This window comes from Maniola hyperantus, chromosome 27 (genome assembly GCF_902806685.2).
Source record: "Maniola hyperantus chromosome 27, iAphHyp1.2, whole genome shotgun sequence".
In the NCBI taxonomy this organism is placed as follows: Eukaryota; Metazoa; Arthropoda; class Insecta; order Lepidoptera; family Nymphalidae; genus Maniola; species Maniola hyperantus.
Window position 1 is genome coordinate 2,447,678 of NC_048562.1, and position 22,719 is coordinate 2,470,396.

General features: G+C 38.7%; 1 protein-coding gene across 1 annotated transcript in view; it reads left to right on the forward strand.

The window, feature by feature from the left end:
• LOC117994584 (uncharacterized) overlaps positions 1 to 14,462 on the forward strand; it is a 34,627-nt gene extending 20,165 nt beyond the window's left edge. The window contains exons 5-19 of the mRNA XM_069507835.1: positions 2,027 to 2,386; positions 3,675 to 3,813; positions 4,271 to 4,422; positions 4,955 to 5,093; positions 5,435 to 5,610; positions 5,985 to 6,120; positions 6,811 to 6,975; positions 7,715 to 7,815; positions 8,265 to 8,804; positions 9,748 to 9,864; positions 10,570 to 10,636; positions 10,869 to 10,969; positions 11,561 to 11,740; positions 12,083 to 12,224; positions 13,162 to 14,462. Coding sequence (XP_069363936.1) covers positions 2,027 to 2,386; positions 3,675 to 3,813; positions 4,271 to 4,422; positions 4,955 to 5,093; positions 5,435 to 5,610; positions 5,985 to 6,120; positions 6,811 to 6,975; positions 7,715 to 7,815; positions 8,265 to 8,804; positions 9,748 to 9,864; positions 10,570 to 10,636; positions 10,869 to 10,969; positions 11,561 to 11,740; positions 12,083 to 12,224; positions 13,162 to 14,242 — 3,596 coding nt within the window. The 3' untranslated portion in view covers positions 14,243 to 14,462. The remainder of the gene's footprint in view (positions 1 to 2,026; positions 2,387 to 3,674; positions 3,814 to 4,270; positions 4,423 to 4,954; positions 5,094 to 5,434; positions 5,611 to 5,984; positions 6,121 to 6,810; positions 6,976 to 7,714; positions 7,816 to 8,264; positions 8,805 to 9,747; positions 9,865 to 10,569; positions 10,637 to 10,868; positions 10,970 to 11,560; positions 11,741 to 12,082; positions 12,225 to 13,161) is intronic.
• Positions 14,463 to 22,719: the final 8,257 nt, after the last annotated feature.

Consider the following 22,719-nt stretch of genomic DNA (forward strand, 5'->3'; position numbering starts at 1 on the left):
TCTCCAGGTCTTTATCTATGTCGTATCCGTTGCACCGTTGCGACGCGAGGACAAACCAACAAACCAATAAATTAACAAACCAACAAACAAACACACTTTCGCATTTATAATAAGGGTACTGAGGTACTGATTTTGATTATTTTTGGCACAAAATACCTTGGTACTTATACGCTGTTCATGAAAAGTAAGATACCGCAAGTTGCAAATAACGGTGCTTTCTTTTCACTTCTACGCAATTGCTCTGTAGTGAGCCGGCGCGGCGATGTGTTGGTGATGATGATGATGATTATCAGTATGGACTATGGAGTAACTTTCATCTGAAATGCTGAAAGGTTATAAGAGAGGATGATGTCGCTTTCATCATCATCATCATGATCAACCCATCGCCGGCTCACTACAGAGTACGAGTCTCCTCGCAGTATGAGAAGTGCGGTGCTCAAGTGCGAATTGATAAACTTCACACACCTTTGAGAACATTGTGGAGAACTCTTACGCATGCAGGTTTCCTCACGATGTTTTCCTTCACCGTTAAAGCGAGTGATATTGAAATTCTTAAAACGCACACGATTCCGGAAAATTAAAGGTTCGTGCCCGAAATCGAACTCCTAACCACTAGGCTAGCACGGCTTGGCATGGCACGGATGTCGCTTTAAATGATTGTTTATCGTAACTTGACGCGTGAGTAATATTATGTTGGTACCATTGCAAATCACACAATCCATACTTCCATACTAATATTATAAATGCGAAAGTATGTCTGTCTGTCTGTCTGTCTGCTAGCCTTTCACAGCCCATCCGTTAACCCGATTTTGACGAAATTTGGTACATAGTACAAGCTTGCATCCCGGGCAAGGACATAGGAGTTCCCACGGGATTTTTAAAACCTAAATCCATCCATCTAGTTGTAAATATATTGAGTGATAATAAACCTTATCTTCTAAGGAATATAGAAACAAAGCAATGGTGCCAACATTTTGCTAACGCGTCAAGTTACGTAGAACGGATTATATCTATTTTAATGTAGATACCACGATTAATTTTATGTTTCTATTTGTCGATATTTCAACCCAATTGCACGGGTCGTGTTCACGACGGGACTGCGGTGCTGCGAGAGATAAAGTTCGAGCTGTCAAGGGCAGTAGCGAACTAGCCTCTTTCTTGTTCTTTTCGCTGGAACTTCACGAGCTGTCCGGCAAAATACACTGACAACGTCACTATTAACTTTCGATGTCGTACGATGCTGTCTTGGTTTGCATAATTCTACAACTTAATTCCACATACCTACTTGCTTGCTAGTTTAAAGCTATTCTCACGATTGAACTTCGTACTCTCGTAGCACCACAGTCCCGTCTTGATCATGGGTTGAAATATCGACAAATAAAAACATCAAATTAATCGCGATTACCCGTTATCCGTACAAAGCTTTGGTTAGGACGTCCCCTCCTACTAGGCGGAGGTCGAGGGTTCGATCCCGGGCACGCACCTCTAACTTTTCGGTGTTATGTGCGTTTTAAGTAATTAAATATCATTTGCTTTAACGGTGAAGGAAAACATCGTGAGGAAACCTGCATGCCTGAGAGAACTCCATAATGTTCTCAAAGGTGTGTGAAGTCTACTTATCCGCACATGGCCAGCGTGGTAGACTATGGCCAAACCCTTTTACTCCGAGAGGAGACCCGTGCTCTGCAGTGAGCCGGCGATGGGTTGATCATGATGTTGATGACCCGTTATCTACATTAAAATGTCGTTAAACCACGAAATAAGCTTAAAATCATTGTACTTACAGTTCTTGCAATTCACGAAGGCGAGTGGCTCATGCTTGTGTTTAAGTCGTATCGGTATAAGTAAGGTACACTGAATGTGTGCGTTTGCGAGCGCTTGCTCGCGACTGATTGGTCCGACATGCACGCACACTTACGCAATGCCCGTGTATCCGACGTAACCACAAGTAAAGTCCACTCGCTTTCGTAAATTGCAAGAACTGTAGGTACTATATCTAGTATACTAACTTAATTCGTTTCCACAGGAGTAATAAATAAAAACGACAACAGACGGACAGACAACCACTGGGGACAATATGGAGGAAGCTATGGAGGCTCACACACATACTATAAAGACAGAAATGACTACCACAAATCCAAAAACCATTGGGGCATCACTGAACCACCAATATATTACCATGGTGTCAAACATTATGACGAAAAAGAAGATTTCAATTATCATAGTCTCCAGAAAAGTACGGGATGGGAGGACCATGGTTATGGCTATGGATCCTGGAAGAGAGGACGCTGGAATAGCTCTGGAAGTTTCTGGAAGGAGCATGATGACGGTTTCAGTAAGAAAGGTGGTCATGCTTTTGAGGGAAGGAGCGAGGATGGTACTAAAGGTTTGGATAAACATTTGACTTGTAAAAGGCTATGATTAAATTCTTTTTTTTTTTTTTTTTTTATTATGGAACACAAACAGCTTTTACATTTTTACTTAGCTACTTATTTCTAGTTTGTACATATGCCTATTAAGTGTTCACTCATTTACATTATATCTATTTAATTTTGTGCGGGAGTTAGATAGGTTAGTAATTACATTAAATTAAATTATAATAAGTTAGTTTGTTATGAAGTGGTTACAAATAAAGTATATAATTGTAATCGTGCTAAACCTACATATAATTATTTAAACTTTTTTATTTCAGCTAAAAATTTACCAAATTTGTGTTGAAAATGATCTAATTGTACATATTTCTTATTGTATATATCGCATGTCCTCACTAAAAATCTATTATGGCCATAGTTCGTGTTAATATGTGGAAGACTAAAGGTTTTTACATTCCGTCTGGACAATTGCGGTACAGAGCACATTATTTTACTTAGTGAATAAGGGGAGTCAATAAGACCATTTACAATTTTATACAAGAAGCTTTGATCCTTGTGTTCCCTCCTGAGCTCTAAAGAGATTAATTCAGTGATACTAAAGGAATTAAATCTCTTACTTAAACATTTAAAAAAATTACGTAAATTTTCTATGAATTATACTCTTAAATGCGTTGTCTATATTAATTTAAATTGTTAATTGTACTCCAATTATGTTTGCGCTCTTTAGCATACTATTTAGTTTTCTGTCGTATTTTTGAAGAATCGATTTAACAGTAATTGCATATTTTTTCTCTACTTCCTTAAGATATTTTATTTAGCTTATCTATTCTTCAACCTTATTACTTATATGAAAAGAGCAACTGCTTAGTTTCTTGCCAGCTCTTCCATGTAGAATCTGCATTTTTAACTGATGTAGAGTCACAGACGTACATCTCTTATGCTCCATCTCACTAATAGTCCTACGAGATTTTTATTTAAATGTAATAATTTTTCATTCCAAAACAATTTTTCATTCAAATGTCCAGGAACCTTGTTCAGTTTTTCAATAGTAACATTTTCTTTAACTCTATTATTGTCTTTCGTTATAAGTTCATCTTTATTATGCGACAGGTTGAGATGGTAATCAGGGTGGGAACGCCCACCCGCACAGTCCCAGCGCTAACCCGGTGCGGGAAAGTGCGGATGACGCTATAATTCTTTAAATTTTTTCTTCTTCGAAAACATCATCATTACCTGGTTATGTAAAATATCTTGAATTTGTGACTTCTCCAATAAAATCTACAATACCATCATTTATTTCAGACTGTTCCTCTCGCCGTCGATCTGGCATGTCTCTAGGATCTGGTGCTATCAGACGATCGTTACTAGCGCACACAGTTGTCGAGTGTGAAGCTGCCTGTTTCGGCGAAAGGGAATTCAAATGTGTTTCGTATAGCTACAGGTAAATATTGGATTTTTAGCAATGGTCACCAGGTGCTCAATTGCGGAAAACCTGCATCAATCATCGCTGCTATCGCAATTGTTGTGATTGGCTGAATTTATGGTATTCTTAATGCAATAACGCCTTGTAGCCAATAGTGAGCGAGCGTCAGGTGATTGCGATCGTGGCATTGTAGCTGTCATTTTACCGCAATCGAGCAAGATAGTCATTGTTGGTAGTTTGACAGTTATAGCACAGTTGCTATATTGTGAACGATCGCAATCACCTGTCGACCATAATGATTGGCGAACCAATTTCGTCGTAAGTAGTAACAAATACAACGGTTGTGTGTGTGTGTGTGTGTGTGTGTGTGTGTGTGTGTGTGTGTGTGTGTGTGTGTGTGTGTGTGTGTGTGAGTTAGAGTTTAGAGTTTCAAGATTGTGGTTTGTATAGAGGTTTAAAGTTCATCTGTTTCCAGGTATTCCAGCTCTCCCGGTTCAGACAACTGCTTCCTCAGTGAGAGACCCTACAGAGGTCTGGAGATGTCTGCTGACAGTGGATCTGATGTATACGCCATGCCGCTTCACCAGGACTGTCTGACTGTCAATACTAAACCTTGGGTTGAGAGTGGTAAGGATTTGTTTCCTTTGAAGCTTTTGGTGGCACCATGCATGTGCAGTACCTACGTCATCTGAAGAAAAATTCTTACTCAGGCAATGTCCTAATGCTGATTTAGATACATACAATGGTGTAACCAACCGCCCGCCCTCCCCTAACCATGCAGTGGGAGGGCGGGCGGTGCATTTCGCATGCTGCGTGTTGCATCATACAGATTCGATCTGTTTCAGCGGATTACAGCAAATTAAGTTTTTGGTTCATTGCATATCATGGACTTCTGCAAAGTAACGCCTGCTTCCATACAACATATACAAACCAGAACGCTGGCAAAAACGAAGACAGACAGACAGGAGGAGTAGAAAATTACTGTAGTCTAAGACCCTATTCCGGAACTCATACTTAGTGGTTCCTCTGCATCATAATAGCTATCTGCATGCCAAATTTCAGCACGATCTGTCCAGTAGTTTGAGCTGTGCGTTGATAGATCAGTGAGTAACCTTTACCTTTTATATTTTTGGGTTAAAGAAGTGGATGTTTCTTCCAGAATGCTTTTGGCATGTTCGTTCTGGGGCTGCAGTTAGTGGCAAAGCAGTAAGGGCAGCACTGACTGTGACTGGCTTAGGTGCCTGTGAAGCGGAATGCATCCGGGCTCACAGCTTCTTCTGTAGGGGATTTAGTTTTAGGTGAGTATTTTAAATTAATCATTCAGTCAAGTTCAAGTGATCGAATCAGAAATAAGGAGATCCGTAGGAGAATTAAAGTAACCGACAGAGCTCAACGGGTTGCGAAGCTGAAGTGGCAATGGGCAGGGCACATAGTTCGTACAACCGATAGACGTTGGGGTCACAATATGCTGGAATGGCGACCTCGCACCGGAACACGCAGTGTTGGAAGACCCCCACTAGGTGGATGGACGACATCAGACGAGTCGCAGGGAGCCACTGGATTCAGGCAGCGCAAGACCGATTTTCTTTTAAAGAGTGTGAACCCAATGTGAATAAATGATTTTTGACTTTTTCACCAGGTTTGACCCACCAACCATTGGCGACGACCTTGAGAACTGCATCCTTACATCATCACCACCAACATCTCTAGAACTAAAACATGGTCTAACCCCCAACAAACACGAACTATACTCCAGAGGAAACTATGGCAGAGGGTGCGAACCTGCTTTGTACGATGATGTTAACCGGGAACCAGGTAAAATTGAATCTCTTAATGACATCTAAATGACCTCTAGAGGGCCTCTTCATAACCTCTAGTTGGCCTCTTCATGACCTCTAGATGACCTCTTCATGACCTCTAGATGGGCTCTTCACGACCTCTTGGTGACCTCTAGATGACCTCTTCGTGACCTCGGATGGCCTCTTTATGACCTCCATCAGGTCTCTTGCCATCATCCCGACTAATCCCGGCCGTCTTCTGGGATCTGCTTTGGATGTCATACGACGCTGCCCTAGTTTAAATTCTACCACTGGATTCCACATAGATACTCGCTAGAAGAAGTTGAAGTCATCAATTCAATTCAATTCAAATTAATTTGCATCATGTATTTAATCAATGTTTATTTCCAGAATGCTACCTCCAGTATGAAAGCTCGGCAAAACTAACACCGCTAACAATAAAAGGACACGCGCACGCCAAAGACGAAAGAGCTTGTGGTCTCTTCTGTTCCGATGCACCTTTTACATGCCTGAGCTTCTCCTTCAAGTATGCTTTAACTCCTACTGTTTATAATGTCCTGGTAATTTTAATCATCATCATCAACCGATAGACATCTACAGCTAGACATAGGTCTCTTGTAGGGACTTCCACACGCCACGGTCTTGCACCGGCTGAATCCAGCGGCTCCCTGCGACTCGTCTGATGTCGTCCGTCCACCTAGTGGGGGGTCTTCCAACATTGCGTCTTCCGGTCCGAGGTCGCCATTCCAGCACCTTATCATCCTTAGCTAGAAAGAAATGCCCACAAATCCGTCCTCTCAAAAGTTAGCCCATACAATTTCCTCATTAGTTATCTTAGATATTGAGCTTTCTAGAACTAATAGGTATCATTTAAAAACCACGTTATAATTATAAACATATCAGAAGTGAAGTAAAATATTAATCACGACGCGCAGAGGCTTGTTGAGAGTTTTACGTTTTATAATAACCTAACTGCAATATTAACTTGATTAGGGCACAATAATTGTTATTGCAACCACTCAATCAAAACGGCAACCTAAACAGAAAAAGCATTTAATAGTCGGTCGACTCTCAAGTTGGAACGAGACTGGCTTTAAAACCATCAACTACCCGTATTTATACAATCGATTCAAGAAGGCTGCCCCGCAACAGATCACGTGACTTCCATTTAAAAAGGCGGCAACTACAAATGCGATAATTTAATATTTATTTTCAGAAATAATGCACCCCCAGACACTGAAAACTGCCTCCTGTCAGAAATCCGCCAGTCCGACCTACAACGAGGAGTAGATTACGAGCATTCCGTTGACGATCTGTTGTTTACCTTCGATCTATTCAACGGGCAGTGCTGGCGGAAGGTGCATGGAAAGGGAGAATATGAGTAAGTATTAGTTACCTACTGAAAAAAAATATACCTCCCACTAAGCAAAGATTTTTTTTTTGTTCATTATAGGTATACGCTGGACCACAATCACACCTGATGGGAAGTGATGATGTGGCCTATGATGGGACGCGTTTACCTAGAAGATGCCTATTCACTCTTGTTTTAAAGATACCCGGGTTGTAATTGGTAGGAAACACATATCGCGGAAGAGTATTCCAAACCTTAGCCATACGTATGAGGAATTATGACGCAAAACGTTTCGTGCGTGTAGACTGTAGATGGAATGTCGACGACATAAGGATGGAAACTCGCCCGACGTCTTGCGGTTCGGTGGTAAAATGGTGAAGGGGGGACAAGATCGAAAAGTTCCTGAGCACACTCTCCGAAATATATCCTATAAAACACTGATAAGCCGGCGACCTTGCGGCGGTGATCGAGACTTTGTAGTTTCGCCAGTAAAGGGGAGTCTTCGCCTATGAGTCTCCTAGCTCATACATACATACAACATATTTGAATGTTAAAAGGGTTTGAGACTGTATGACAAAAACAATAATAAAATGAAAGAAAGAAAAAAGTTTATCCATAGAAAGTTATGCCACACAATATAACAAGTTACAGTAATACTTGAGCAAAAGCATTTGCGCTGCGCTGCGCGACGCGACGCTTACGTTCATGTTAAAAAGAAATAAAAATCATGTTTTTTTAAATGTTCTCATTTTAAAAATCTGTTGTTTAGGGTTCCATCATTCGAAGTACCTCGTCCGTTATCAGCGCCATCTATAGAAGAAACCTATCCTGGACCAGTCTCCGCACATGATTTTCCACCCTCTCCACCAGGTACGTCTAAAAATATCATAGTAAAAATGAGAAGATAGTCTAGTGGTTAGGACGTCCGCCTCCTATTCCACCTCTAACTTTTCGGAGCTATGTGCGTTTTAAGAAATTAAATATCACTCGCTTTGACGGTGAAGGAAACCCGTCTCATGCTGAGAGAAGACCCGTGCTCTGTAGTGAGCCGGCGATGGATTGATCATGATGATGATGATGATAAATGAAGTCGATTATTATGTTAACCCTGCCCACATGACATATTAAAGACCTCTTGCCGATCTCTTGATGGCCTCTTACTAGCCTCTAAATGGAAACTTGATGATCGCTTGACGTCTATTTAGTTACAACCTCTTGATGTACCTCTAGGTCGTCAAGAGGTCATCCAGAAAGCTTACAGAGAGTTCAATAGGTCTTCACGGAGACCTAACTAACTAAAAACAATCATTCCTTTACAGAAACCTACATCAGCAGTTCCGGTCCAACCGGACCGGTTTACCATGGTCCAGAACCACCAAAACCTTACATAGTTGAAACCGGTTACAAACCGGGTTATGATTTAGGACCACCCCTAAAACCGAGCTATTTACCAAGTGGTCCAGAAGTCACAGGACCGAGCGGTCCACCCAGTTATCCACCCGGTTCTAGCTTTAAACCAAGCTATCCAACCGGAGATTTTGAACCAAGCCGACCAAGCTATGAACCATATCGTCCAGTACACAGACCAAGTTACAAACCTGATTACTCAGCATCAGGTCCAAGTGGACCTGGTTTTAAACCCGCTGAACCATCATATCCAAGTGGTCCAAGTTATCCCTCATACAAACCGGCATATCCTCCTTATTATCATGATAGACCGGTCCATAAACCATCATACAGTCAAAGTGGTCCCGGATATAAACCTCAAGGTTCCGGAAGTAGACCAGCTGGATATCCGGGTCCAGATGTGGGATATAGACCGCAAAGACCACCACTTGTAGACAGAATTGACGAATCCCGTAAGTATAAGCTATATATCTAAAATCTGTTATTCTAGCGTTTAAACTATCGCGAGTGATTTCCAATATATATACAGTTTAGTCGACGTTAGCCTGACTAAACATGTGAGTATAGCCGGGTAAGAGATATCTTCTATCTTCTATCTATATATATAAAAGGAAAAGGTGACTGACTGACTGACTGACGCACAGCTCAAACTACTCGATGGATCGGGATGAAATTTGGCACGCAGATAGCTATTATTACGTAGACATCCGCTAAGAAAGGATTTTCGAAAATTCAACCCTTAAGGGGGTAAAATAGGGGTTCAAAATTTGTGGAGTCCACGTAGACGAAGTCGCAGGCATCAGCTAGTTATATATAAAATCAATTATTCTGTAAAAACTGCAATCACTTTTCCCATATTATAAAAGCGAAAGTGTGTTTATTTGTTGGTATGTCCTTCAATCACGCTGCAACGGAGAATCGAATATAGGGTATTGGACTGTAGTATTGAAATGATGTGATTTTTTGTAAAGCGGTAGTTTATGGGGCTAGAAGAGAATACCTAATTAAAAAAAAAAAAAAAAAAAAATTTAACATGAACGTCATGCTGTACGGAATGTGAATAATGACGTCACAATCCGTAAACGACAAAAGTTTTTCAATTTTAAACATAAAACACGGGCTGAATTGAGAACCACCTCCTTTTTGGAAGTCGGTTAAAAATAAGAGTAATTTCTGCGGGAAAAATAATTAGGTTAAAAAATTTATAAATATTGGTCGATTACGCCTTGTGACGTCATTAATCGCTTTTGTTACAGCGTGGTGTTAATAATCAATTATTTAAAAAAAAAAACAGTATTTTTTATTATTCTCTTCTTTAATTATGGGTTTAATAAAAACTGCCACACTCCTTCAAAAAAAAAAACCTGTGGGTAGTCAAAAAAAACTATTTTTCAGTGTCAGTATCATGGCGCCACTACACCGTGTCAGGGTTCCCATGTAGAAAGGGGACAGTCTGCGAGCAGAACCTCATCGCTGGACATTGGGCTTGCGAACCTGAGGGGGGAGAAATTGGTAATTATTTGTGACACATTTCTGGAAGAAGTTTTTTTTTTTTAATTTAATTCTTTTAAGGTTATTTTAGGCTTGATTACCGTGGATGAACGTGTGGCCTAGATATGACTACGTTGACCTTTTTTTAGGGTTCCGTACCTGAAAAGCAAAAAGTAACCCTTATAGGATTACTTTGTTGTCTGTCTATCTGTCAAGAAACCTATAGGGTACTTCCCGTTGACATAGAATCATGCAACAACGTTGCAGTAGCGACATCAGTAGCAATGCGACAGTTCATTTGCTGTCTCTCTTCTTCTTATTTTGCTTTGTGGCTATTGCTGTCTCTCTCTAGCCGGACGTTTGACAGCAATGATCGCGAGATTCACGCCTGTCGCAAGGCTGTCGCGAGATACGTAATCACCCCGTCGGTTGTTATTATCACCAATACCGTCCTGATAACAGTAAAAACTTTTTGTAAAATATTGTAGGCTATTCAGATTTTGAATTTTTTTTTTTTTTTTTAAAGAATATTAGCCATGTTAAATGACTAATATTCCCCTTTCCTCTCCAACTAAGCGTCAGGCTTGTGCTAGGAGTAGGTACGACAATAGTGCAACGGGCGGGGTTTGAACCGTCGACCTTTCGGTTTTCAGTCCACTCCTATACCGGTTGAGCTATTGAGGCTCTGAACTGAGTAACTCTGATGATTGATTTGTAATTTTTCAGGTTCTTGGGACTACTGTTGTGCAGCGACCCATAGATGTGGATACAGTGAAGGATTCCAAAAACCATGGTAGGTAACAAACCCCTATTTCATCCCCTTAGGGTTTGAATTTTCAAAAATCCTTCCTTAGTGGATGTTTACGTCATAATAGCTAACTGCATGCATCAGTCCGATCCGTCCAGTAGTATGAGTTGTGCGTTGATAGATTAGTCAGTCAGTGAGTCAGTCAGTCAGTTAGTCAGTCAGTCAGTCAGTCGCCTTTTCCTTGTATATGTTTAGATGTATTTTTGTTCTATCCCAGGTGTTATGTCGGTCCGTCCCATGACCAATGGCGCCCGTGCAGCGAGAAATATTATCCGTACCACCAGCATAACGTGCCACATCCATCCCAGGGACACAGAGGTACAACACAGTAGATATAAGAAAAACTGGTAAAGTGCGCGTCAGATTCGCGCACCGAGGGTTCCGTACCACGGTTCTCATTTGATATACGACTAGCTTATGCTCGCGACTTCGTCCGCGTGGACTACAAAATTTCAAATCCCTATTTAACCCCCTTAGGAGTTGAATTTTCAAAAATCCTTTCTTAGCGGATGCCTACGTCATAATAGCTATCTGCATGCCAAATTTCAGCCCGATCCGTCCAGTAGTTAGAGCTGTGCGTTGATAGATCAGTCAGTCAGTCAGTCAGTCAGTCACCTTTTCCTTTTATATATTTAGATAAATCAAAAACAATTATGCACAAAAATTAATAAAAATCTGTTTTAGAATGTGCAGGTGCATTCTGAAACAGAGTTTTATTTATTTTTATGCATCATAGTATTTGAATTATCGTGCAAAATGTCGTAAAAATACGACTGTAGTACGGAACCGTCAGTGCGCGAGCTTGACTAGCGCTTGGCCGGTTTTTTCATACAAAAGAAACCACATTGAAATTGGTTCATCCGTTTGATAGCTATGATGCCATTTTTTTTTAATATCCAAAATTTTCAGAGGCGATCCGACCCAGACCTGACCAAAACAAGAAACCAATAGACAAACCAAGCTACGCCCCGGCAGAAAGAGATAGGTACACTGGAGGTTACTTGCCAGAGGGAGACAGAAAATACTGGGATGATCTATACAAGAATGGTCCTCAAGCTTATTATGATAAAAATGGGAATCCTTTGCCAGGTACCTTTTACTTAGCCATTAAACTACTTACTCTATCTGCGGAAAGAAGTTAGTTTATACAAACTTTCATCCCCTATTTAACTCACTTAGGGGTGGAATTTCGAAAAATCATTTCTTAGTGGACACCTACCCTTTACAAAAAACACACCCTCAAAATTTCATGTCCCTAGGACCATCTGTTTAGGCTGTGCGTTGATATATAAGTCAGTCAGTCAGTCAGTCAGTCAGGACTCAGGACTTTCTTGCTGCTTCTTCTCGCTAGGAGAGGCATTCCGAACCAGTGGTAGAAGTACTTGTAAAAGTTTATTTGAATGAAAGATATTTCGATTTTGATTTTTGCAGGTTACACCCGAGTACCAATAGAAGATGGACCACATATAAAATACCAACGAAACCCTGCTAGACCGGGTTCCGGATACTGGATCCCCGTGTCTTCACCTGATGATGATGCGCCACCTGCAGCTGGTGGCTTAGGAGTTCCAAGGTAAGGAGAAAAATAACCCCAAGGAGTTAGAATTAAAAAATGACAAGAGAATAGAATCTTCGATTCATTCAGAATAAGAAAAAATTGGGCATTATTTGTGACTAGCTGATGCCCACGACTTTGTCCGCGTAGAATTAGGTTTTGTAAAAATCCCGTGGGAACTCTTTGATTTTCCGGGATAAAAAGTATCCTATGTCTTTATCTATACCCATGCAAAAAATCACATCAATCCGTTGCACCGTTGCAACGTGGTTAAAGGACAAACCAACAAACCAATAAACTAACAAACAAACACACTTTCGCATTTATAATAAGGGTACTGATTGAATCATTAATTATGAAAACATCGAGGAAAAATCTGCATGTTTAAGAGTTCTCCGTAATGTTCTCTAAGGTGTGTAAAGTCTTCCAATCCGCACTTGATCAGCGTGATGGTATTTGGCATATTCTCAGAGAAGACTCGTGCTCTCGTACTGAGCCGGCAGTGGGTTGATATGATGAAATGTGTAGCATTATCGGAATAAATTGCTTTAACTGAGCCACGTCAGCAAACATATGACAAATTAGAACAGTTGGTTGCCTTCAGCAGTGTTGCCACTAGATTTCAACATGGGGGCGTTCAAGGGGCGGATCAACAAGTTCTTGAAATACCAGCAACGAATTAGGAATTCCTCTTGTGCTGCAAATGTTCATGGCATGGCGCCTGCTCATTAGCTCGCTATTTTTATGAACAGAGTTTGCAAAATATAGCATTTGATTTTTTTAATGCTTTATAGGCATGCGCTTGGCGACAAAAATGCCTATTCACTCTTGTTTTAAAGGTATTTAGGTTATACGTGGCAGGAAACACGGACGTCTGAAGGGCCTTCCCCACAGCGATTCGTATCAAATACTGTTTGGCTAGTTTAATTTTTAATTCAATCTTTGTAATGTTTAGGTACTGGCCCGTAGCGTACCTGCATAAAGAATCTCCACCCAACATGACATACTTCAGGTATAACGACACTACAACAACTGAAAGATACAACACACGACCACCAAACAACCAACCTGATACAAAACGCGTTAACTTAGACAAACCTATAGGAAACGATTTAGAAAGTAGATCTATTGAAAACGGTCCCAGAGCAGAAAAAAGAATAAACATAACAGACGATGAAGATATTTATGAACTTAAAGTAGATAATCACACTACTACGACTTTTAAACCAGAAATCAATGAGACAGTTACAGAAAATATAACTGAGAAAGATATATTAAAAGTTAACAATAACGAAACGAGTAAACCTGCCATTGCTAATGTAGAAGAGGATGATATAATTAGTGGAATAGATGGAAAGTTACATGATTTCACGAAATCAATCGAAGTTTATGATATAGAAGATGTTAAGGGTGATAAAATATCTGATTTTAAAACTTTGGAAGCTGAAGAAAGACAGATCGAGGCAATAGGTAGACTTTTAGCCTCAAGACGAGCCGGCAAACTCGTAATACGTAAACGATCTCAAAAAGATTTAGAATCGAAAAGCATATCTCTCGATAAAGATTTTATAGATTTTAACTTTGGTAATAAATTCCCAACTTCAGGAAGGCGAGGTGTTATTCAAAAAGTTTCCAAGGAAGATATAGAGAAAAGTAAATTTTTGAATGATAAAAGCTTAGAAGTAAGTGAAACAGCTAGTTTTGTTAGACCTCCCCGAGTTTTGAGTACCACCGAAAATGTAAGGAAAGCCGTTGTCAACGGGAAGGTATTTTATGATGCAACGATAAGAGATCAGAGAGATTTATATGCAAATTCCACACGACGAGCTAAAAACCTACGTCTTGAAGAACATCGTGCGCCTTCTGTAATACCTACAATGAGCATTAAAAAGAAAAATAATATTAGAACTCGAAACACGAATCCGGTAAGGCGTGTAAGAAGGGTTTATAAAAAAAGATATAACCCAGAGGAAGTGAGAAAGAGATTATTGGAAAGAGAAAAGAATAAAAATGCAACCGAAGCTATTAGAAAATAAATGTTACCTATAGTTAACTCAATAGTTAAAACAAACGCTGAAATAAATTATTTGAAAATAATTAATATGTGACATTTTTACATATTAATAATATTAATTATAATAGATAACCTGATAATTTTATATTTGATTTTTTATAAAAAAAAGGAGTCTATAAGGCCCAAAAATATATTTTTTAATGTATTCTTTTTTAAGTCTTTAGTTAAAGGTGAATTTCACCGCCACGTTTTTAATATGACATTTTATTTTATATTTGATTCTTTTGCTTAGTTTATTTATTTAGTGAATCATGTTTAAGGAATTGTATTTAAAATAAATGTTTTCATGTACTTATTCCGATTCATTCAATATTAATAATTCGTTATTTTCATTAACTACAATTAAATAATTAAATGAATTGATTTTAAATAATACGCATTTAGGTAGTTGTATTTTTATACCAGCTTAAAGTATTTTTAGGCAAGGTTGTGATAAGTTTAATAGTACACTTATTATTTTTAATTTTGGTTATAGATATTATTATTGTCAGACTGACTTAAAACAGTAGGTACCTATATTTGGGTTGATTTGACGATACAATAACATAATATATTTCATATTTAAGAATTTTGGTGTATGTATTTATAGGATACAAATATTTTAACAATGATGAAATATAAAAAAATATAAAAATTTAAAAATCCACGTTTTATATTTCAAATTGAAATCTTTTAATCAATTAAAAAAATGTTCTTTTGAAATTAATTTCTTATACTATTCATAATTTGTAGTACTTGAATATAATTTTTCATCATTTTTTTGTTTCAAAGTGTAGTAATAATATTTGGGTACTTATATATGTCGGAGAACAGGAGGATGGCTGATAATTATTATTCATCTTTAGCCGACATCAGAAGGTAGTAATTAATAAGTAGGTACTTTAATCCATGTTCTTTACAAATAGTTCTCAGTAACGTATCGCACATGGAAACCATCAACGTAACACAACCAGATCACCCTAACCTAACCCTACCTATGGTCGCCTCCAACCACCCCTCACAGCGACCCCTCACCTCACTCTAAACTAGCTAACCTAAGCTAAACACTACATCGTGTGATTAGGGCGCAATTGCTATTGCAACCTCTCAATCAAGTCACGACCTACTCCGTTATCTAATCATCTCAAGGTAATCAATCACAACTTCATGAACGCTCTTAAAAGGATCATTGCATCGACTCTCTTACGATCTAAACCAGATCTTATAATTGACTTCTCATTATTAATTCAGAATATCGCAATAGCTCTACCTTCTCCACTCTGTGCACATCTGCATACAGAACACCATAGCATCGTGCGCCACACGCGCCACGACTACTATCCACCCAAATAAGCGATCACAACAGAAACCAGGTAGAATGTAAGCTATTCGATCTCATGGGCAACTCATTGTCTAATCCATTTCAACATTACACGAGAGTCATCAATGATTCTTTACCAACCGGGTTATACGATTCTAAAGCGGGTACCTACTATCAAAGTTAACTTCAAGTTACTATCACACTAAACTATCACTTCAAACTAATCATTATCTCAACTGCCGGTATATCTCCAATTACACTCTAAATCACTAGCGTCTGCAGAAATAACCTTAACGGATGTCCTTATAATAATCTATCCTCTGAGCCAAACGTTAACTCACGAATTACTCTAATATTCACCAATAATTAGTATTCCATATTCGTCAAACAACTACGCGAACATTATTAATAGTGCTTTGCAGGCAAAGTCACCGGATGGCACTAGATGTTACGATTTAACACAACGTACATTAGCATCGAACAATTACTGTTCTAACTATATCACAATCACCGAATTAAATATCACGATTAAGAAACTACCTACCTATCTCAAATAATAAAAATTAGCTAAGCTATAATCTGATAATTAATTTAACGCGAGAGAGAATTTTGAACAATCAACAAATGCGTGCGTGTCAAAGTCCAACTCTGACATCTAAAATAAAGATGGCTACCTTCCGTAGAGTAAAGCTCATACGTTTCTTTTCACGGAGTCTACATACAGTAAGAACTCTTTCAATATCGACCCTCCAATACGGCCATTCTGACATGCGACCGTCCTCGGGCGCTAGTATGTATCAAGCACAAACATTTTATAAACGTCAGAACATCCGCTCGTTCATCCTGAAAATCAGCACAAGCACACAAATCACATATTCTAAAGCATGCATATCACAACCATTACAAATAAAACAAGCATGACACAACTAAAGCATAGCCCAACTTTATCCATAGTAGCAACTTCTAAAACACACTGCACCATTTGCCATAATAGACTCACCGCTCATAATTATGTCTCATAAAACCCGAACTCCAGCAGTACCCCGCTACTGATCCTATCACCTGTTCCAAACACCCATCACACTATACACCAAGCTAACTCCCCTCAGCTGAAACGGCCACGCCGCCGTCCATCCATTATCGGAACAGCCACCTCGCCGTTTATCATCTAAATGGCCACCTCGCCTTTTAGAAAACCCCCTTTTTTTCAAAACAGCCACCTCGCCGTTTATCATCTAAATGGCCACCTCGCCTTTTAGACAACCCCCTTTTTTTTCAAAACAGCCACCTCGCCGTTTATCATCTAAATGGCCACCTCGCCGTTTAGACAACCCATTTTTATAAATCAAATATTCTTTAACGTCGCAATAGCACTTTTCCAAAAGCAATTCACTAAGCTCTTCCTTATACACATTCAAACTCATCCTTTTGAGGTCAGTCGGCAGCTTATTGTTCATTTTTTTTTACAGCCATAGCGCAAACGCTTTTCATGCATGTACTACTGTGACATTCTGAAATGCATAGCTCGTGCGTGCATCCAACCGACCCACTCATCTTTACCTCATAATCTCGTTGGAAATATTTTTGACATCTCCTAATAAATACGCCCATATCCTCTATGCTCATACATCACAGTGGAAGGACCCCCACGCATACACAAATTCGTCCAATTCAGCACACACATCTAATGTGCACCCTCAAATTAGAGTTCCTGTCGCAAATTATTCCCAAAAACTTTAACTCATCAACCCTCTCCATCGTCGCATGATCATGAACTGCATCATTTTAGTTTTATTTAAGCGCACTTCCAAGTCATTATTACTAATTCAATTAATTATCCTCCAAAGCGCCGTTCAATTCCCATTCCTACGTTCCTTCAACATTATTCTATCATCTGCAAACAATACACAACGAACAATGGTCGCTATCGTAATGTCACCAATACAAGTTACAAAAAGAAAACAAATATTCCGGCGAATTTAAAAACCTCCGTTTTTGAAGTCAGTTCAAACGGAAGGATTCTAATACACCACACATACCACACACTCTGAGGTACCCCCCACTTATCACATTCCAGTGGAGATTCGTACACCCTTTGGTATTATTTTTCATTCTAGCAATCCCAGCGCACATTTTCAGTCCATTCAAATACGACTCTACTATCCATTCATAAGCTCTTCTTGCAACACCATATCCATCTAATTTATCCAATAATATTTTATGATTCACAAAGTCAAAAGCCTTAGTCACATCCAGAAAAATAATAGCAATAGGTACCCTGTCATTCAGGCTATCATTATCTATTCCACTTAAACAGAAACAATCCTCGAAAGTGGAGCTGTCATTGCAAAAACCAAATCGTTCATCCACGAGCACACCATTGGCATCGAATTTTTTTTGAGACGTTTCACCATTACCTTTCCAATCATTCCCGCTAATATTGGCACCAATGTTATAGGACGGTGCAACATCAATCGCCTTTTTTTTTGAACACGGGCTACAGGAATGGTAACTATAGAAATTTTTAAGTTGCTAGGAAAAACCCCTTATTCAAACGACTAATTCACTATGTCTGCAAATACACTGCATAGGCGAATAGCGCACTCCTCTACAGAGCCAGTCCTCATCTCATCTTAGCCCAGCTTCAGTGTCACTCGGTGACTCTATTATACCAAAAATCCCTTCAGTCAACCATACCGTTTTATTATTACAATTATCCATTTTCACCTTCTTAGAGGGTAAACACAGCACATAGAAAAGTTATACAACATCATGAAAGGAATCAAATGCCTCGCCGACGCTTTCCGAATATTCGAAAATGTAAGAGACAAGATAAATTTCATGAATAAAATTATTTCGTATTATCCCCGTTGTAGTCCCTCCCATATTAAGACCATGCAGACCTATATCGCACTTTTTTTTCAACCCTTACTGCCAATGCCCAAGTAGCATCATGATCTGAGAGTGCTAGATAGTCAATCTCAGCAGCTGAAAACATCAGACCACTAGCTATTAAATTAGATGACAACCGTGCTGGGACATCACACTCCCAATGCTATAACCATTTAGTAAGGAAACCAAGTAGTTTGGAACCCTCGTAGCCTTAGCTCCAAGCTTACGCAATTCACCATCACCACCATACCACATAACTCCAACAACTGACAGTTAAAATTGTAAATTAACTAAACTTAACTATTTTGAATGATTCGAGTTTGAGTTTAACTCCATTAAATCACGGCCACTTTCACCACTCCTTAGCGCATCTCTACACAAAATAATCCTTCTTTCTTTCTCTTTTTATTCAAAACACACAAAAGTAAATCAAGCTTTTCAAGAAAGACCACGTGTGGGTATTAAAATTGAAAACATGTCTTGCACAAATGAAAAAAAAAAAAAAAAAAAAAATCTTGTAACTTTTTTTTTTTTTTTAAACAAAGCTAGTGTTGCAATGATTTTCAAAAATGTGGGCATAAATCGTGTATCCCACTTCTGATGTCGGAGAACAGGAGGATGGCTGATAATTATTATTCATCTTTAGCCGACATCAGAAGGTAGTAATTAATAAGTAGGTACTTTAATCCATGTTCTTTACAAATAGTTCTCAGTAACGTATCGCACATGGAAACCATCAACGTAACACAACCAGATCACCCTAACCTAACCCTACCTATGGTCGCCTCCAACCACCCCTCACAGCGACCCCTCACCTCACTCTAAACTAGCTAACCTAAGCTAAACACTACATCGTGTGATTAGGGCGCAATTGCTATTGCAACCTCTCAATCAAGTCACGACCTACTCCGTTATCTAATCATCTCAAGGTAATCAATCACAACTTCATGAACGCTCTTAAAAGGATCATTGCATCGACTCTCTTACGATCTAAACCAGATCTTATAATTGACTTCTCATTATTAATTCAGAATATCGCAATAGCTCTACCTTCTCCACTCTGTGCACATCTGCATACAGAACACCATAGCATCGTGCGCCACACGCGCCACGACTACTATCCACCCAAATAAGCGATCACAACAGAAACCAGGTAGAATGTAAGCTATTCGATCTCATGGGCAACTCATTGTCTAATCCATTTCAACATTACACGAGAGTCATCAATGATTCTTTACCAACCGGGTTATACGATTCTAAAGCGGGTACCTACTATCAAAGTTAACTTCAAGTTACTATCACACTAAACTATCACTTCAAACTAATCATTATCTCAACTGCCGGTATATCTCCAATTACACTCTAAATCACTAGCGTCTGCAGAAATAACCTTAACGGATGTCCTTATAATAATCTATCCTCTGAGCCAAACGTTAACTCACGAATTACTCTAATATTCACCAATAATTAGTATTCCATATTCGTCAAACAACTACGCGAACATTATTAATAGTGCTTTGCAGGCAAAGTCACCGGATGGCACTAGATGTTACGATTTAACACAACGTACATTAGCATCGAACAATTACTGTTCTAACTATATCACAATCACCGAATTAAATATCACGATTAAGAAACTACCTACCTATCTCAAATAATAAAAATTAGCTAAGCTATAATCTGATAATTAATTTAACGCGAGAGAGAATTTTGAACAATCAACAAATGCGTGCGTGTCAAAGTCCAACTCTGACATCTAAAATAAAGATGGCTACCTTCCGTAGAGTAAAGCTCATACGTTTCTTTTCACGGAGTCTACATACAGTAAGAACTCTTTCAATATCGACCCTCCAATATATACTTTGGGTACACACATTTTTAATCAAGTATTAAAATAAAATAAATTAACAAAACTATTCTTCTCATAATATTAGTTACCAGTGAGTTACCATAAAAATTTACTTGTGATTTTTTCATTTATTTAATAGTGAACATTATAATAAAATATTTTGTAGCATGCTTTTGGTTTTTATTTGGAACCACCTAATTACCCTAAATACGTGAAAGTGTGTCTGTCTGTCTGTTATCTTTCACGGTCCATACGTTTAACCGATCCTGGTACAACCCGGAGATGGATTTAAGCTACTTTTTACCTCGGAAAAACTGGCCAAGTGAGAGTCTGTCTCGCGCACCGAGAGTTCCGTACTACAGTTGTATTTTTTCGACATTTTGCACGATAATTCAAGAACTATGTACATAAAAATAAATAAAAATCTGTTTAAGAATCCCCAGATGAAGCCCTTTTATATGATACCCCACTTGATATAGTTATCTTACTTCGAAAATTGAAAATACTAATTATTAGTTTATGGCCACAATTTAATTTTTGTGTGATGTAACCACAAATTCACGGTTTCAGATTTTCCTCCTAATGTCTGCTATAAGATCTACCTACCTGCCAAATTTCATGATTCTAGGTCAACGGGAAGTACCTACCCTATAGGTTTTCTTGACAGACACGACGGACAGACAGACAACAAAGTGATCTTATAAGGGTTCTTTTTTTCCTTTTGAGGTACAGAACCTTAAGTATACAAAGCCCTTTTTAGTCCGTGGTGCAACTATTTCTAACAATGATGTAAGAGAGTGACTATTAGTGAAGTAGATAGGTACCTATTCTACTCTTATCGTGATTATGTTAAGCGTTTATAGTAAGTAACTAGCTAAGCGATTACCGTGGAGGTAAACGAGGAAAGTAAATGTATGACTCAACTTGTTGACGGTAGGGTTGTCGACAGTTACATTTTTTGAAGTGAAAACGTCTAGGCGTTGCGTTGGGCGATTTTGGGATAGGTTAAAACTTCAACACGCGTCACCGACATGCTATAGTGTTAATGGTGCTCAGAGTACCGATAGATGTAAAAACTAAACTAATTCTATGTACCTAATGGTTTTAATTTACAAATTATGAATTTTTTCCGTACCTTGAAAGTAAAAACGGAACCCTTATAGGATCACTTTGTTGTCTGTCTGTCTGTCAAGAAACCTACAGGGTACTTTCCGTTGACCTAGAATCATGAAATTTGGCAGGTAGGTAGCTCTTATAGTTGACATTTGGGGAAAAATCTGAAAACCGTGAATTTAGGGTTAGATCACACAAAAAAAATTAAATTGTGGTCATGAACTAATTATTGTATTTTCAATTTTCTAAGTAAGTTAACTATATCAAGTGGGGTATCATATGAAAGGTCTTCACCTGCGCATTCTAAAACAGATTTTTATTTATTTTTATGTATCATAGTTTTTGAATTGTCCTGCAAAATGTCGAAAAAATACGACTGTAGTACGGAACCCTCATTGCGCGAGCCTGACTCGCACTTGGCCGGTTTAAAAAAAAATAGTAATGTTAAACTGAAGTATAAAAATTACGTTTTGAAAGCTTTTATATTGGAAACTAGCTGCCCTGGCGAACTTCGTTCCGCCTAACAGTCGATTCAAATTTTTTAAATTTTTCTCTCCGTAAAAACCATCCTCGTACTTCAAGGAATATTATAAAAAAAGAATTAGCGAAATCGGTTCAGCTGTTCTCGAGATTTGCGATGAGCAACACATTTAGTGATTCATTTTTATATTATAGATTAGTATAAAAATATGTAAAATTTATTAGTAATTTAAAAACAATACGGCGATTGACAAGTCCACTTTTTCATTAATCGTCAATTAACTTTGTTTTACATAAATGAAAAGTCTGTCGGTTTCTAATGACTCTTCCACCGGTTTGGAAAGTTGTTTTAACTGAGAATCCAACTAAACTTGGCAGTTCTCTATTCTATTTTACTAATAATGCGAAAGTGTATCTGTCTGTCTGTATGTCTGTCTACCTGTCTCCTAGCTTTTCACGGCCCAATAGTTCAACCGTTTTTGATGAAATTTGGTACAGAGTTAGCTTAGATCCCGGCGACGGACATTGACTACCTTTTATCCCGGAAAATCAAAGAGTTTCCACGGGATACTTAAAGGCCTACTCAATTAACCGTTTTTCATGAAATTTGGTACAGAGTTAGCATACATCCCGGAGACGGACATAATATGCTACTTTTTAACCCAGAAAATCAAAGAGTTCCCACGGGATTTTTAAAAATTCTTGTACGGGAGCGGTGTGCAGGCTCGCGACCGTACCAAAGGGGAGATCTCCCACCGAGCAGTTGGTTGTGCTCGATAGCGCCAGCTGGGCCGACGGTTGTATC